The following is a 17,966-nucleotide window of genomic DNA, read 5'->3' on the forward strand; positions in this document are numbered from 1 at the left end:
TCTGACTTAGGTTCTTTTATCCTCATTCTGTTGTGTTGTGTGTGTCCACGTTTAGCAGTCACAATCTGAAAACTTGATCCCAAATTTCTGACACTGTCTGAATGTTGCAGGTGTCTGTCTTTGTCAATGAAGTCTCCAATTAGCTCTTGGTAAAACGGAGATTTAGCATCACTGTTTGGATGAACACAGATTTTGAGGTGTTTCTCTCACCACTGTCATCTTGAGTCTTGTACTGGTCAAAATAGCTCAGTGTAAAGGGGGAATGATTATTTCATTAAACATGACAGCCTGAGCAGTAAAATAATTAGCCTGTTTGCTAATTGATTTGCATGCACATACACAAAAAAGGTTACATTTCTTTCTTTCATTTTTTTCCCCTTAAGCAGTATGCTGGCAGGCACTTCTGATCCATCAGATTTTTCAGGATGGACACACACACACACACACACACACACACACACACACACACACACACACACACACACACACACACACACACACACACACAGAATGACAAGTGATGAAAGCCTGTGTGGTGTGTTGATATTCTAAATACAAGCCTCCTTTGATCCTGTGCTTAAGTGTATTGGAGTGCATTTTTTATGTAAGAGATTCTAAAGTGTGTTTTGGAAAGGAAACGCTCTTTTACATGTTTGCTTCACCGTAAGGATAAAAATGTGTATGCATTCCCTGGACTGTATGTAAATGTGTTGTTTCCCATGGTTTTCAGACTTTTCCTATATTGCCTCCATCAGGTGCACATTTTCGTTTCCACACCAATGTGCATTTGCATGTTTGAAGAGTATAGGGCCAAGTCTGGTAAAACAATATCCATCAAAGTAATAAGTCAAGTACAGTTCATTTTAAAAGGATGAATGCCACAGTGTTATATATAACCACTGGAACGGGTTTTGTGTATTTATATAGTAAAGGACTCAGTCTGCTGAAGAATTGATATTACTTTTCCATGACACATTAACATGTAAAACGACTTAGCATTAATCTTGTCTTACACTAGTTTTTAATTTAACCCATTTTGTAGAAATACTTTGAAGTTCTCTTGACAGACTACAACACCACTCATTCTGAACATGCTTTCATTTCATCCTGCAGTGAAACGGTGGTGGAGGGCACGCTGACCCATCCTTTTGCACTAACACTGTCTGAGGAGACATTATACTGGACCGATTGGCAAACCCGCTCCATCCACGCCTGTAACAAACACAGCGGAGACAAAACCAGAGAGATTCTCAGTGGGATTTATTCTCCTATGGACATCCAGGTTCTGGAGCCCTACCGACAGCCTTATAGTAAGGAAAATCTTTTACCTATGTCTATGTACAGTACAGTAGAAATGCATCACTAACACCTCAGTACATTGGCAACCTATTATCTTGAGCTAATCCAACTGCAATGAGTAGTGTCAGCCATCTGTATTGACTGCTAGATAATTTAGCTTTACAGAACACAACATAAAGTAGAGCATTTCAGATGTTGTTTATGGTTCTGCCACATTGTTTACAGCACAGTTGCTTTGAATAGCCATGCCATTTCTAACAGCAAAATTCTTCCTTTTTCTCTTTTTGTCTGCACTTTTTGTTGGTGTCATGGCAGTCCAGACTCCCTGTAGTAACAATAATGGAGGCTGTAGTCATCTCTGCCTACTCTCTCCAGTCCATCCTTTCTACAGCTGTGCCTGCCCCACTGGAGTCCAGCTCAAACCAGATGGAAAGACATGCAAGCCAGGTAAGGATCCTATTTACACTAGCATGACCACAAACTAAACAGCCACTGGTAATCCTGTGCAAAGCTAACTGTTTTTTTCAGAACCAGTGTTGTTAGTCAGTGCTTCATGAACTACATCATATTACTTGGATTTTATTGTTTTGCATACTTTGGGCATCCGCGGCTACCACAGTCAGGAGTGCGTCTTGGATAGTTGCTACCTCTCTTGTGAGAGTTTTACTGATGCTGCTGAGTAAAATGACATAGTTACCAAGAACTGTTACACAGAGCCAACTGAAGGCCTGGTTGTATCTGGTGGATGTGCTCACATACAGCTGTGAACACTACGGAAGTGCAGTTGCTCTTATTTTACTACTTTCTAGTCTGCTTAGGGTCTGGACATGTTCCTTACATGCACATAAGATGTATTCTGTGCATTCACGCTTTGAATAAAATCCAGATGATCCATTCTGATTTTTCAGTTAGTGCGCAATTTGTTGCTGTCAAAAAAAAAGTGTCGGTGCATGCACGTCTGTGCAAAGTCTTGCATACACCTCTGATAAAGAAATTTGTGTCACATGCACCCTAGTGGATCCCTGCAAATTCTTCTGTTTCAGTACAGTGTAACAGCAACCTGGGCCCACTAATATAAAATATATGATGGATTATTTTATATAATAGCTGAAGAAAGTTAGCAAGTTGACTATCATTGAGGATTTTTTGTCAAACTCGTCAACCCAGTTGGTTTACAACATGGTAACTGATCCGTTCTATTTCAGCCCAGCCCTAGTTGTATATAGAGTTTTTTTTACATTGTTTATTTTGCCACAGGATGAATTGATATATCTTAGGGTATATCAGCAGTAAAACAAGCAAAAGGGATCTCTCTGGTAGCACAGTGGAACACTAACGGACCAGCCGCCATGTTGATTCCCACGATGCTAAAACAATAGAGCCTTATTCTGCAAAAACACAACACTGTGTTAGAGTTTGTCTGTGTCTGTTAGCCTGTGTTATGTGATTGTATTAAATTTGAATGAAGCATGCCAACCAATCACTTAGCCACTGTTGACAATAAAAACAACAATGCTCTATTGTGTCAGTCTGCTGTTGTGTGACTCTCTCTCTCGGTGTGTGTGTGTGTGTGTGTGTGTACGTGTGTGTGTGTCTGTCTTTTTGTCCATGCTTCTAATTTGTTTTGCTTGGCTGGTTAAATTGAAGGCGTTTGTTATTGTGCTGGCAGTAGACCGTGTGTGTGTGTGTGTGTGTGTGTGTGTGTGTGTGTGTGTGAAACTGTTTGTCAGGGGTCTTTGAGTGTCTCAAAATGAAGTCAAGCGAAGAGAAGAGTGGAATCACAGATGCTTTCCCTTCTTTCTTTTCATTCTTTTCCTTGATTTATCCAACCTTGCTGCAGCCATTTAGTAACTTTGGGACAACTCTCAGTCTCAAATCTGATTGATACCAAGACTGAGATGCCAGACTTTGTTTGGTTGTGAAAGTGTTGCTTGAACAAATACTAGATAAAAATTGGCCCAATTTGTAAAACTATGTATTTTTGTAGTTGAGCCGTTTGTCAGTGTTTTAAATAATTGACATTATGAAATTCTGAACTGAATGCAATACTGTTGGAGAGCAGACAATTTAGTGTTCCCTCTGGGTGTACTGAAGGTGAAATAGTTTTTTCACCTGCCTCTCCTCTGTTCCACTCCCTGCATTGCGAAACAAAGAGCAGAGACTAGTGCAACCATAATTGACAGCAAAATGCAGTATAGGTTCTCACACTGAGCTGAAATGAAATGAGCACATGTGAAGTAGATAAATAACAATTTTAAAATATAGATGATTAGTAGTATTTCCTTTTTTTCCCTTTGGTTCCCTGTCCCTCTTCTTCTACAAGGTAGGATAGGGGAAACACTATAGTTTAGTTACAGGTGATTTATTGTCTTTGAAGATTTTACAAAATGTAGATTTTATGAAATGTCAGTGTTGTTTCTTCTGGATTGTCACTGCTTTTTCTGGAGATTAGTGTGAGTTGTTTTAAAATGTAAAACAAAGATGAGATAGCAGGATAAGGTAGATAGGAGAATAGGAAGGGGCACTTTGAACTGCATTCAGTGTGAGCTCTTCAGAGTCAGAGGTATGAGATACAAAGAAAAAACTGTTAATTGTCTCCCATGGGGTGAGTTTGGTTCCTCTCAAATCAACCAACAGCCAAACACAGTGGGGGATCCCTCAGGACAGCAGAGCCCTTTGTTTCCAGACTGGATAGAGTAAGAAGGAGGCAAGAAAAGTGATAATCGTAGAGCTTGGCTGAGGCTTTAAATCTTTTTCATCACCGACAGATTGATATGGGACTTTGGGGTTTGGCTCTAATCCAGATGCCAACTACTCAGACTTGGATCTGCTTGATGATGCCTTGACATCTACAGTGTATGTTATTGACACAAGCTTTGGAAAAATGTACAATTTTCCCAATGAGAGAAAAAAATATTATTGGGACCATTCTGGTTGAACAGCAGACGAGTCTTAGACATGCAGGAGAGATACGATTACACCTCCCTACCGTATATCACTCACATGGAATATAGCATGTTGAAAGAAGTCGTCATGGAAATATGCATGTAAACCAAATGAACTTTTCGCACATCTATTTTATGAGGCAGGTGTGGTCTAACTTGCAACGATACATTTATTAGTGTGATGTTTTGAATGACTCTTTCTAATAATATATAGAAAACGAGAATCACAAATATTAGGGAAATTTATGATTGTATTCTACTCAAAAACACACAATTCTAGTGTGTGCGTGTGTGTGTGTGTGTGTTTGTGTGTCTGTGCACTACATATATTTTATACATATTTTGTTATATGTAACAAAATTTGCCCTTTGCCCATCTGAGCCCAGGTCTTCTGCCAGAGACCTGGGATCTTAAGGGTTTTGCACAGGATCTTAACTGCACTCTTCTGGACAGAGGTCTGAGATGTTGTTTCAGGGATTGCCGAAGTGAATACTAAAACTAAAAAAAAAAATTAAAATTGTGTTTTAATTATTTTGTAATTTTGTGTATTAATAATGGCTGAAAACTCTGAAAACTCAAAACTTGCCTGTGGGTTCGAAAGGCATGTTTTCTAAAAAACATTGCCAGTTTTCAGAGCAAGAATCTGTGATTTATGAGTTTGCCAAAAATAAACACTTTGCACCAGATTCTGTAAAGAGAAAAAGGAAATCGTAGCTGCTCTGCACCACTGTGAAGCCTTTAGTGAATCATCTGAGACTTTTCAGCTGAACTGCACTGTGTTTACACAGAATAGAGAAGTGACAAATATGGAAAAAAGCTGAAATTGTAAGTAGTAAAACATGTTTAGTATGTAGAGTCACCTTTTTTTCTAGCATTGATAACACCTGGGTGAACTGAATATAATTGATATTTTTTGGTTTTACTGCCAGTGTTTCTAACAGTGTGTCACAGGTGGATTTTTATTTTTATTTTTTTAATTAAAATTAATGGGAAAGACCTTTACAAATGTTTATAATGATTATACCCCCAGGGGTTTCTGTAAATATTTTACTGACTCTGCCTATTTTTGAACACAACATTATACATGTCAAGATATTTTATCCTCAACTTACAAACTGACAAAACCAAAACCCAACCTTTTCTTCAACCACAATGTAAACACAATAGGATTATTTGATCCCAGACTTAATTTATCAAGCTGTTGGTTTACAGGGTTCGGCTTATGAAGTTATCCCTGTAAAAGCTGCCTAATAATTGTACAAAATAGACCACGTTTTCTGAGGCTTATAATTTATGGTTGTCATTGACTTGAGCTCAAAGAGGTATTGCTTATACTGTGTACTGTATTTATAATTTGCAAGGTGCAGTGCATGGACAGTGACCTTTCTACCTGATGAAGTAATTGATAAATGGTACATCATGCAGGGCTTGTCCGTTTTGCCAAGTTTTAGGACAACATAATAGTAAAAGTCTTTAGCATAGAGGCAGACATTTATATATACTGTGGCAAAATAACGTCATGTCAGTAAAAGGAGTTATTTTAAAGTCGAAATTGTTTGAATCAAACCAGTGTTGATGTTCATATGCACCAAAGTCTGAAAAGCCTGAGACCTAAATCACCTCTGCCGCAAACCCTTTAGTGAGAACTTTGTAAATACAATAGGTGCTGGTAAAAACTAACATTAATGAACAATTACTACAACTCTCCTGTCTTATTTAGGAGCAGAGCAGGTTTTGTTGCTGGCTCGAAGGACAGACCTAAGGAGAATCTCGCTGGACCTACCAGACTTCACTGACATAGTACTGCAGGTAAACACACACCCATACACAGACGTATTAGTCCTGTCTTGTCAGGGTGTCAAATATTCATCATTGTTTTTTTTTTTTACTCATGCAGGTCGATGACATTCGCCATGCCATAGCTATAGACTATGATCCAGTTGAAGGTTATGTCTACTGGACAGATGATGAGGTTCGGGCCATCCGACGATCCAACATTGATGGTAGCAATGCCATGATGCTGGTTACCACAGAGATTAACCACCCAGATGGAATTGCTGTGGACTGGGTGGCCAGAAACCTCTACTGGACTGACACTGGCACTGACCGGATTGAGGTATGTCTAAAACTTCAGTTTACACCTTCATTTTTTGAAGCTGTCTATACAAAACCATTGTGTGTCTCAGTGCTGTTCACTTTTGATATACCGTGTGTGTGTCCGGATGTGCTTTTAAGAGTGTGTGTGTAATGTTGTGTTTCACTGTGTCATGTATGTTACAGTCCAGCTTTTTTGTGACATTTTAGTATTGTGATGTTTTCAGTGTGACCAGCCAAGAAACTGCGGGTGGAAGTTAGCTTAAAGCTAACTCTGGTGCAATACATCAAATGGCAATATTCATGTTAAACATTGTACATGCTCCTTTTTTAATTAAATTGATTAGTCATATTTAAATTAAAACCACATAGTTTAGTCACTTGTAGTGCATATTTATAATTTATGAAGTGCTGTGTGAGCATCCCTACCCATGATGTAATTTCATATTGCCCGATGAATGTGAATGTAGTCTCAATCAGGCCTCAGTGGTTTACCCCTGTATAATTACAGGAACAGACTTAGGATGATTCTAACTCAGAATAAAAGACAACCAAAGAAAAAATACAAACGGGTTGGCTGAATATAACAGTGTTATGTTGTGCTGCATTTTAATATTGGACTGTTGTGCTATTGCAGGTTACCAGACTAAATGGAACTTCTCGCAAGATTTTGATTTCTGAGAACTTGGATGAACCCAGAGCCATCGTTCTCGACCCCGTTAATGGGTAGGTGTTGTGTGTGTAAATATCAAATCCAGCATTTGATCAGTTTTTGAGACTATGACTATTTGCGGTGACGCCACAGAGGGAAAATACCTGGCTTTACCAAGCATCAACAACATGAGACGTTAATGAATCGCAGAATATTGACACCATTAAACTCTGCTGAATGAGCTGGTCTGTTTTATTTAGAAACCCAAAAGGAAAGACTCCTACTCTATCTATTTATCTGCAAATGAAACTAAACTTTCTCTTCTCTTGTTGCCTCAATCTCTCTCAGTTTTATGTACTGGACTGACTGGGGTGAGCATCCCAAAATTGAGCGGGCCAACCTGGATGGAACGGACAGGCTGGTCCTGCTCAACAGCTCTCTGGGCTGGCCCAATGGACTGGCCATTGATTATGCAGCAGGAAAACTATACTGGGGTGATGCTAAAACAGACAAGATTGAGGTATGTACACCATCTTTGTATGGTTCTTTTAAGCTTCTTCTTAGCTGAAAGATATGGCAGAAACTGTGAAATCAGAATAAGAAGAGATAGAATGTGGAGAAACTACGGCATGGATGTGTGTTTGCATTGATTCAAGGGAATGTGAAGCTGGACAGGAGAGACTGGCACACTGTTGTTAGATTGTTGTCATCTGGTCTGGTGTTTACTGGTCCAATGTCGTCTGGCTTGTCTTATTTTTGTCCGGTCTGATAATAGACAAGTCATACCAGACATAGTCCGTTTGGTGGGATCTGATTTGTCCACTGACACATTGTTCCTACTTTACTTTGCTGGTTATCAAACTGCAGAATATTCACCTTTGTTATCACTACTGCCAATCTGATGGGACAAAGCAGCAAAAGCCCTCAGTGCCTATTTGACACAATACAGTACTGGACTAATTTAGTGCTTTCAGTACATTGCATATAAACATTATGTATGGGCTCAAATGTCCATTCTGGCACCATCCAGACTGATGATGTTATTCAAAATGACAAATACGTTTTACAGTAGACATTATTTATATCTTTCTGTTTCTTCAGTGTCTTTTCATATTTATGCTTCATGTGTTTCATATTGTTTGGTGTGGGTCTGAACTGACAACAATCTTCCGTTTTAAGAGCACAAGCACAGAAGATCTTCACGTCTCTTTTGTGATATTTTTGCATGTCACAGATTTCTGGTTCAGTTATTCTAAAGTTGAATTTCTCTCTGACATCGAATGAGGTGCACAAATTACTCAGCTGACCTTAGATGACGTACTGATTAACAATGGTACATCTCCTGTTTGAACGAAACTTGTATGGAAGATCATGTTTAGTACAGCAGTTAGCAACTATTTTGTTATGGAATAATCTGGTAAATGCGAACTGACTAACTGATTAATTGACTGATCATTTTAGTTGCAATCTTGGTTTTAAACAAAATGCTTGCTTTGTTTTTCCTTTACACTTTCACTGGAAAAATGTAGTAATGAGGTGCTTCAACTGCTGGCACATCTTAGTAAAACTGCAACAATAGCCACACTGAGGTGAAGACTTGGAACTAGACAATCATAATGATGGGAATAGGTATAGATCCCCTGATGATTTAAGAATCTTGGCCTCAGATATCAGACATCCGTCGTTGATACCCTAATTCATGTGATCACAGTTCTCACTTATGTGCAAATGTTCCATCAAAAGTGTTCTCCCATCACTATTTAGAGGCAACACTGAAGCCACAGCCTTAGCTAGACGAGGGCAAAAGTTTCTTAAAGATCAGGTTGCTGCCATAAAATAAAGAATCCTCAAATTACTTAAATACCCGTTACTGTGGTTGTAGACTCACTTGTTTCAATGTTAATAGAAGTCATGTATCTACCAGATGGAGGCTTTAGACCAATATTCAATTCCATTTTATTTATATAGCACAATATATATATATATATATATTCACAACAAATGTCATCTCACAGTGCTTTACATAGTAAGGTGAAGACCATACAAATTTTTAACAGTGAACCCAACAATTCAAAGTTGCCTTTGGATTCTTTATGAGCCAACGGTCTGCAATATGAACCTCTTGTCAAGTGCTTCACACCACTTGGTCAGTTAAAAACTAGCTCTGGAAAAAAACACACTCCTTCTCACAGAAGTTGTGCGACGAGAACATGACAACATGAAAACACAGACCAGCCTTGCGCCACACACCAGTCTGAGAACAGAGGACAACGAAGTGAGGCAGGGCTGGGGGGTGGTTACTTGACTGCCCATCCCCCTTTCACCAAGACGTCTGTAGGTCTTTTTAAGAAAGTGTTTTCCGTTCTCCTTCACCCTCTCAATATCACGTCTAAACGTCTGTATTCTTCTGAACATTGCGGCATTTCACATGTTCCTCTTCTGCTTTTTTCTTCCTAATGTCAGATTTTTTCCACTTCCTGTGTGTTACTAGTCTTTGATTGTTTTTTGTTTTCTTTCTATTTTTTTTTTTTGCAGCATTTTTCCTCGATTTTATCTGATTTTGTATGTAATCACTATGATTTGGTGAATGTCACGGCACCTGGTTAATTACCATATTTTTTAAAGTTAACATATTTTCGTAGCCGTAAAGAGGGGCAGAGGAAAGACTAATACAAAACGGTGAATGCCTGAGCTTTCTGGCTGAATGCTTACCAATTGAAAAGCGGTAGCTGTTCTGCCTCTCCCTCCCTCCCTCTTCTTCTGGCTCTGTCAGGGTGAAAAGACCCACCTCAAAGGGCTTTTTCACGTTTCAGCCTTGTTTTTATCCTGTTGAAAAGAAATTGCTGCTGGGGGTAAAGACATTTCCATTGCACGTCTCTCTGCATCTCTTGTGCAAGTGTGTAGTCTGATTTTGTTTAGCGTTTGTTATTTCACACTTGTGTTGGGGCTAAAGCTGGGTGCCAACTGTGCCATGTCCCACTTGCCAAGTTTGCACATGAAATTATATTTGAGTTAAATGATAATTTAAGGTTTATTGAAACTTTGGTCTTATTTTTTTAGTTTCTATCAGTAATAATAACGCTGTGCTTATTAACACATGAGCAGGCAGCCGGTCAGTCAGTTTGTTTGGCCAGAATTTATTTGGTTTTCCTAACTGAGGAAAAAATGGCTGATTTAAATTTGCATCCAACTCTGCATATAATTCAGCAGAGCATCTACTCCACCATAACATAACATTCATATTTTTCTTTAGTTTTGTCTAAAATCTATTTGAAGGGCTCTTAAAAACTATGTGGCCAACACCAAAAATTCCTCTATGCAGGAAAAACCTAAGATGTAAAAGGCTGTTTAGTAAAGAGTCAATAACAGTCTTACATTCAGATGTGGCTCCAGCATACTGTACAACACAGGTAATTTAAGTATTAATTAACTGTTTAAGCCAATAATTGCTAACGTGAAAGTCAGTAATGGTTTGTCAGTGTTTCAACATATAGCATAATTCATAACAAGCCTGAGGAGCTTGATATTACAGAAACACAAGAATGAATCCAGCCATTGAATTATTTACAAGAATACACCCCTCATTTACTCTCTTTTTCTGTTTGAACATTTGGATTGCACCTCTCCCTCAGACGATGCTGTGCCTTTGTATTGTTGTGACAGAGACCTAAATCATTTTGTACATTCACAGTATGGGGACCTGTCTGCTTTTTATGGATAAAGATAAGGTTCCCATAATGTAAATCATTTAGTTTTAGTGTGAAGAATTGATTAGAGTAAGGTGGGGTTTATGTTAGATTTAGGGTTAGGCAAGTCGTAGTTATAGCCAGTATAGTTGCAGGAACTTGAGGTAATTCATGATGCTGTCCTCTTAAATGACAGAAGCATGAGTGTATGTGTGAAGCTAGCCTGTAAGACAGGTAAACACTGAACAGCACACAACATTTTACCATTTAAAAGAGTGAAAGGAGGATGTTAAAAGACTAAGGCAGAATGAAGACTTTCTCCAAGAACGCTGGAGGAATGCTTTCTTTATCCTCATCTCTCTGTCTCTCTATCGCTTTCTCTTTCTCTCTGTCTCCCTTGCTCAGTGTTTTCAAGTCTTCTTTAAAGAAATCTGACTCCCCCTCCACCTCCTCATCGGTGGAAAAAAAACCCCTCTGAAGTTACCGCACAGACCCCCTCCTTTTAGGAAGAGTGTGTGTATGTGAGAGCGCTTTGACGGATGTGTTTCTCTCTCTGCACACACACATGAAATGGCTGCTTTGTTGTGATTATGCAGATTGACTGTGTGTCGCGGCATTCTGTCACACTGTTGAGCCATAGGGTGAATGCACGTGTGTGTGTGTGTGTGTGTGTGTGTGTGTGTGTGTGTGATGGGATGCTATCTTTGTAAGGACCGATTTTGGCTTTATTTGGACCAATTTGAGGGTAAAGGATTGGTTTTAGGTTGACGGGTAGAATTAGGAAAAGGTTAGGCTTGGGTGAACAGTTAGGCACTTGGCTGAGATGTTTAATTTGAGGATAAGGGGCGAGGGAAGGCATCGTGCTGATCAATGTTCTCACAAAGATAGTTATGCAAATGTGTGTGTGTGTTTGTGTGTGTGTGTGTGTGTGTGAACTCAGAAAGCAGCGAAGTGTATATAGTGCAATTTCCCCTGCTTAAGGTTCTTCACCTAGATTCAATAGTTAGTTTTTCTTCTTGTGTCTTGTTCCTGCAACGAAACTGACAGAGTCTACAACACCAACTGACACGAACAGTACTTGGGTTCTTCAAACAGTTCTTGACATCACCAGAAAACACAGGAGATCAATTTCAACATAGTTTCCAATTCGGTCAATGAAGTTGCTCCACTGATGTTTACGCTTCACTATCCCTTCCAGGAGGGTTTGCAAGGTCACACTTTGAGCCTCCAGATACTCCTCATGGATGACATCATCACTCTGAAAATGGCGACCACACAAGTGGGATTTCAGTTTGAGAAACAGAAGTCTGACAATGCCAGGTCGGCTGAGTAAGGTTCATAGTGCCTTTGTTCAAAGCCACATTTGGCTGCTTCTGCTACCTGTGCTGCGTGGATGAACACATTGTCCTGGAGCTACAGCAGAAGTACCCTCGTATGTGGTAGTGGTTAGTGGTATTAGCGGTGGAACCTAACCATCTACATTTAGGGGATGGGGTGGTGACAAGTGTGTGAGTGGGTAAGCAGGCGGGCAGCAGAATTCTGGATGTATTGAAGTTTCTTGAGTATTTTAAATGATGTCCTGTAATGAAGACTGTTGCATTAGTCGAGTCTGGACATGATGAATGCCTGGATGAGAGTTTCTCAAGCTGAAAAGGGGAAGGATGGACAGAGGTCATTTTTGTAGGTATTTATATGTCTGTAAGTTGGTAATCCACTGACAAATAGCTTAAAGCACTAATACAACACAAGCAAATACAGAAACACTGCAAGTTGCAGAGAAAAAAAAAGATGTTAAGTTAAACACTAATGAACACAACAGGGCATGCAAGTTTTACTTTTGCTCATGACCACTTACTCCATGTTAGCCTGTACAAGACATGCACTTGCTCGGTATAAAATGTATAGCAGATGAATGCAGTATTATCCAAAATGTACTGTTAGACTGTTAAAATTAAAGTAAACTTTAACAATTTTCTGTATTTTGCAGTATTTTAATTTGAGGCAGCTACCTTGAGCTCAGTTTAAAATCGGATGTACGGCATGTTATAAACTGAACTCAAGGAAGCAGCTGCAACATTCAGCCAACAAAAACAGAACATTAGGATGACAGTAAATAAGCAGATTAGTGGTTAGCATACAGGAGCAATAAAAAGACCATTCTCATGCCGGAATGTACTAACTGTATATATAGTGGTACTATATGACAGGACGAACATATGACTACTTGCATCAGGACATGTGGTATGGAGAATTACATCACAACATATACATAAGAGAGAGGCATGGAAGAAAAAATCTTACTTTATGTTCAACTGTACCATAGATGTTCAATCAAACTGGACTTTTTCTGATTTTTTCTTTCTCTTCAATGTTTTGAATGCATCACTTAAAGAGGTCATATTCTCAATTCATGCTCTATATTCTGGGACACAACTGGAAGAGCCTTGCATGAGTCACATTTCAAAACATCCTTTTTTATCGGCCCTTTATGGAGCCTCTTGTGGTGCCTTGCTAAGGCCCCCCTCTCTAAAAGCCCTGGTTCTTCTGATTGGCAAAGCTGTACTGTAGCTGTAGCAGGCAGACCATAGAAAAAACCCATGATTAGCTGAGTTCAGGTAGTTAGTTTTGCTTACATGATTTACTTTTACATATGTTTAATTAGGCCTGGGTGACATATAATTGCAATGCTTAGGACACCTATGGCTTACCAATGGCATTAAGAAAGTTTGACAGTTTTACATAAATAAAATAGAAATCACAGTGAATGGCGGAGTAGCCAAACTAGATTTTTTTTTTTCACTTTTGGGGGCGTTGCTTGGTAGTAGCAGGCATCCATATTAGATCAGTTAATTATGGAGTAAAAAAAAATAAAAGTTGTGGGTGATTACCACCCTGAAATTTGATTTGATTTATAAGGTCAGTTTTAATTTCAAACAGAACAAAAAATTTGCAGAAATGTGTCTTTTTTTCTCCTTAAATAAAATCAAGACATGTTTGGTAACTTTAGGTTTTTTTAGTTATCTTTTGGTTCAAGTGAAATTCATTTCATTTGTATGTATGAAAAAATAGATGTCACAAACATGGTAATGTTTTTTTCAGAAACTCAATCAAGACATATGTTCTGTCTTTATTAACTGATTGAATTATCTAAGTGAAGACGAACAATTTGCATCTTCTGTGTAAAGTCTATCGTCCTGCTGGAACACAACAGCCTGCTGTATCTCAGCCACAGGCAGCAGTGAACTTAAGATGTATCCTGAAGCAAGATCATCGAGTTTTCCTGCATTTTTCCTACATCCAGGCTGATGTGTCAAGCAGAGCTGACATCTGAATGTGTTCCTTATCTGGTTGCAGCCAAATCCAGCCTCGTGGTTGACTGCCTTGTGTTGAGATTAGTGACCACGTCACCTGATGCAATGTCTTTGGTTGCTAATGATGCAAAAGGGACACTCTGCCCTGAGATTCCTTTTCTCCACCTTGTTTTTTGCTCGTGTGCTGTGTAGTCTGAAAACATTGAATCTTTAAGTTGCTTTGCAAGCTCATCACATCATCAACATCATGCTTTATATACGATGCAAGACTTTGAGGACGAGTCAAAGTGGACTCTTCCTCATCATCTTTCAAACTGAAGACTCATCTGGTGTTATGTGAGATGAATTATTGGTCTGACCATGTGATACATAACTTTCCTCTGGCTTGGTTATTTCTTGTGATACCCATTATACTGTTCTACATTTTGCAAGTTCTGTTCACACACTCTGTGGACAGACCTGCAGAAACTTAGTTGAGGGCCTTCTTGTTTGCTTTGGTCAGGTATGGCATCATTGCAGCAAATGCCTCCAAATACAAAGTCCAGTTGCCTCCTACATAGCCCTGAATTTTTAATTCATTCCACACTTGTCCAGTCCAAATGATATTCCAATGTCATTGCTGTAGATCACACATGAATCAGTGTCTCCCTGGTTTCTGGCAGATAAAGTGTGAGGAGATGGCCTATGGTTGTTCCACTTAAGAACTGGTATCTGCTCTTTGTGCTGACCAGTCTGCATGGGTGCCATCCCCATTAGCAGCTGGCTCATTTGTGCTGCCAGGCGTTCATGGAGTGCAGTTAGTGTCTTTTGCCAGAAGATGTGGATCATGTTGTGCTGTGTAGCCCTTCATTCTTGACACTCTTTCCTGAATGTCTGCTATTGTGATGGTCACTGGATCTGAGATTGCTACCGAGCATTGGTGTTATGCAAAGTACTTTTCCAGTTCTGCCCAGCCCTGGGTAGATCTGTTCAGGTCATCATCGTATTACGCTCCCGCTGAGAGTATGCTTTGGATGGTTCGGTGAAGAACATACTGTTTATCCTTCCACTGGCTCCCCCTTGCTGTAGCATCTTTGTTGTACCTTGTCAAGCTCTAGTTGTGATAGCAGTTTGCATTTACAGACATTGGAACACTGAGCTAGAAGTAGTTTCATAGTTAGCTTAGGTTCCACATGTTTGCATACATTGCATATACTGCTTGTATAATAGCATTCCAGCTGTTCTTTATTCTCTGCCCTAGTCCATGAATGTCTTGTTCAAGTAGCACACTTCTTATCAGGCTGCCCTGATTCCTCAACACCGGTTAGGGACCTTGTTGACGTGGGAAACATCTGAGCTGGTATAACTTTCATTTTTGTTGTTCTGCTCATATCTATGGTTTGTGTAGACTTTGGCCTGTGTTGCCGTGATGGTTTATCACTTGTAGGGGCCATAAAAGACAATTAAAGATGGCTTTGTGAACCACATAACCTTTATTTGAAACATTGGCAATGGTAATAATTGAACAGGCACCCAAGGACAGACCAACACACCCAAGTAAGGGCTAAATCTCTGACAGGCAGCAAGTAAAGTAAGATGTCTGTTTATAGGTTCAACTTGAAAACCTTGATGAATATACTAAACTGATATATTTCCTTCAACTGCAAATGTTCCCAAACTGAGGTGTAATTCACTCTATGTGTTATGTGTAATGTACTGTATGTGACAGTACTATTTATGGCGTGAATTTTCCTTGGCGCTGAACTGGTTTTGAGACTTTAGAAACATACAAATCTATCAATGCTGAAGTATATTTTTTCTAACAAAATTTTCCTACACAATACAGTGTTTGTGTTGCCTACAGTAGTCAGTTGTCAGCTTATAAGGTTAACATCTTAACAGTATCAGACGGTTGTGTATGCAGTCTGATACAGCAGTCCTGCAATAAATCCTCCTTTCATGCAGCTTATTATGTTTAGTTTTTCTTAGATTTTAGAGACGTAGTTTTTCCACTGTATGGTCTTTTTGAAAGGCGTAGTTTTTCGTGCTATAGAATTGTGCTGTGTTCCACTAATACAGGTTCTATTACTTTGTTTTCAACATTGAAGGCAGGCCTAAGTAGTAGAAACCACTCTGTATGATGCAGTGCAGTTCAACAGCCCAAACAACACCATAAAGTGCATCCTCCAAAATTATCATCAAGTTGGATGAACGCCTCATTTGAAACATTTTCAACACCAGTTAAACATTAGAACTTTAATGAAAGGACGATTTATTACCAGACACTTAGCTAGGCGTACCAAGTGAACTTACAACTAAGTGTATTTAGTGTTAAAAACAAGTGTTTTGATATGTATAGTTAAAGATACATTTCAGAAGTTTGACTTTTTCCGTGGGCATCATACCATAATGACTGATTGTACTTTGAACTCTGCTTTGACAAGCTTCAGTAAATCTCAGGTTAGAGACCTACAAGTTGTTCAGAGGTGCCACAGTACCGAGGCAGCTCTCGCCCACAGTTTGTCCGTCCAGCTCCACGCTGTCACTCTATGCAGTGTGTATTCCTCCATCCCTGTTACCACAGACAGTAGCTGCATGTCTCCTGTCCTCTGGGAGCTCAGCCTCTGGCCCACATCTTTTTGTGTGTGTGTGTGTGTGTGTGTGTGTGTGTTGTGGCTGGTCGTATGTATCCTATTAGAATGGTAATGTTGTGGTTTGATCTAAGCACTATTGTGGTGAGCAACCAAAAGCAGCTACTGTGTTTGTTTCTGCTGGGTCCCATGTGGAGGAGACACCCAACAGATGATCACGTTAGCCACTTTTATACAAGCTGCTAAAAATATTCAAAGTGGGTTTACATGGCATTGCTAATAACGAAATCTTTAAAAACAAAAAAATACAGATAAGTGTTGTATTTTTATATGTACTACCTAATAATTAATCTTTAACAAAATACAGTTTCCTGACTTCATTGATTGTACTTTTTCAACTTTTATTGTAATTGTTTATTGCCCTTATTAACACAATACCAATGATACCTATTTTTAAGTGAAAATGTCGAAGACATAAGGTACAGAAATTAGATTTTTTTTTAAAAAGAAAAAGAGTTATCAGGAATTTGGCTGTGAGTTTTAAAACCAGCTTGCATTTATTTCTATTAATTCAGCTGATTTTGAGCATTGACTTCCTGTTGATTCACGTTCTGACCTCTTGTCTGCTTGCTGTTTCTACTTGTTGCATGCTTGTCAGGTGTTAACAGGTTCATTTTTATTATTACAAATAAAGAGGCATTAAGTTTATAACGCATGGATTCAACGTTGATGTTAAAAATGTAAATCTACTGAGCAGTGAACTTTGGTCAAGACTTCAATCTGACTGATTGTGCAGTTTCATAATGATACAGGGCAGAGCTTGAATCTAAAGGTTGATCAGGCTGAGTTCAGCTTGACTTTGAAGTATCCTGTTTGTGTCAATTGAGTCTTGGTTAAAGGAATTTGTTGAAACAATTTTCGATATTATAACTGTTGGCATTAAAAAGTTACTGGTAGAAAGGGAGCTAGATTTCCAGTCACCATAATTCAATTCAATTATATTGATATAGTGCAAATTCACAACATATGTCATCTGCATGAATAAATACATAAATAGAAACCAAACTCAGTTGCCGGCCAATCTTGTTTTGTGTGACTTAAGTATATCGTCTTCCGCACACTGCTTGGTTTCAGGTTGCATGATCCTGAGAAATGCACTCCATTATGAGAGTCTGACTCGCTTAAGTAAACACTCCCAGGGTGTCTCGATATTCTCTGTTTGCTTTTGTAAGCAACACTGTGCATTGATGAATCTGTGTCATGAATGTGTATGTTCTGACCACAGACTAGCACAGTCATGCATATGAGTCATGTGCTGTATAATTAATATGTTGGCAGTTTGGGAGTTAAACTGTTTGGATTTCTGTTTCATTAATCAAAGTGTCAATGAGCACATGAGAAAAAAAAAA

At 39.0% G+C, this 17,966-nt stretch overlaps 1 protein-coding gene across 2 annotated transcripts in view; it reads left to right on the plus strand.

Moving 5' to 3' along the window:
* LOC103359434 (low-density lipoprotein receptor-related protein 5) overlaps positions 1 to 17,966 on the plus strand; it is a 68,649-nt gene that overhangs the window by 37,179 nt on the left and 13,504 nt on the right. For both annotated transcript variants that reach the window (XM_008284770.1, XM_008284769.1), the window contains 6 exons: positions 1,114 to 1,310; positions 1,615 to 1,746; positions 5,965 to 6,053; positions 6,142 to 6,360; positions 6,976 to 7,064; positions 7,339 to 7,510. In XM_008284770.1, coding sequence (XP_008282992.1) covers positions 1,114 to 1,310; positions 1,615 to 1,746; positions 5,965 to 6,053; positions 6,142 to 6,360; positions 6,976 to 7,064; positions 7,339 to 7,510 — 898 coding nt within the window. The remainder of the gene's footprint in view (positions 1 to 1,113; positions 1,311 to 1,614; positions 1,747 to 5,964; positions 6,054 to 6,141; positions 6,361 to 6,975; positions 7,065 to 7,338; positions 7,511 to 17,966) is intronic.

This window comes from Stegastes partitus, unplaced genomic scaffold (genome assembly GCF_000690725.1).
Source record: "Stegastes partitus isolate 25-593 unplaced genomic scaffold, Stegastes_partitus-1.0.2 Scaffold371, whole genome shotgun sequence".
NCBI classification, from domain to species: Eukaryota; Metazoa; Chordata; class Actinopteri; family Pomacentridae; genus Stegastes; species Stegastes partitus.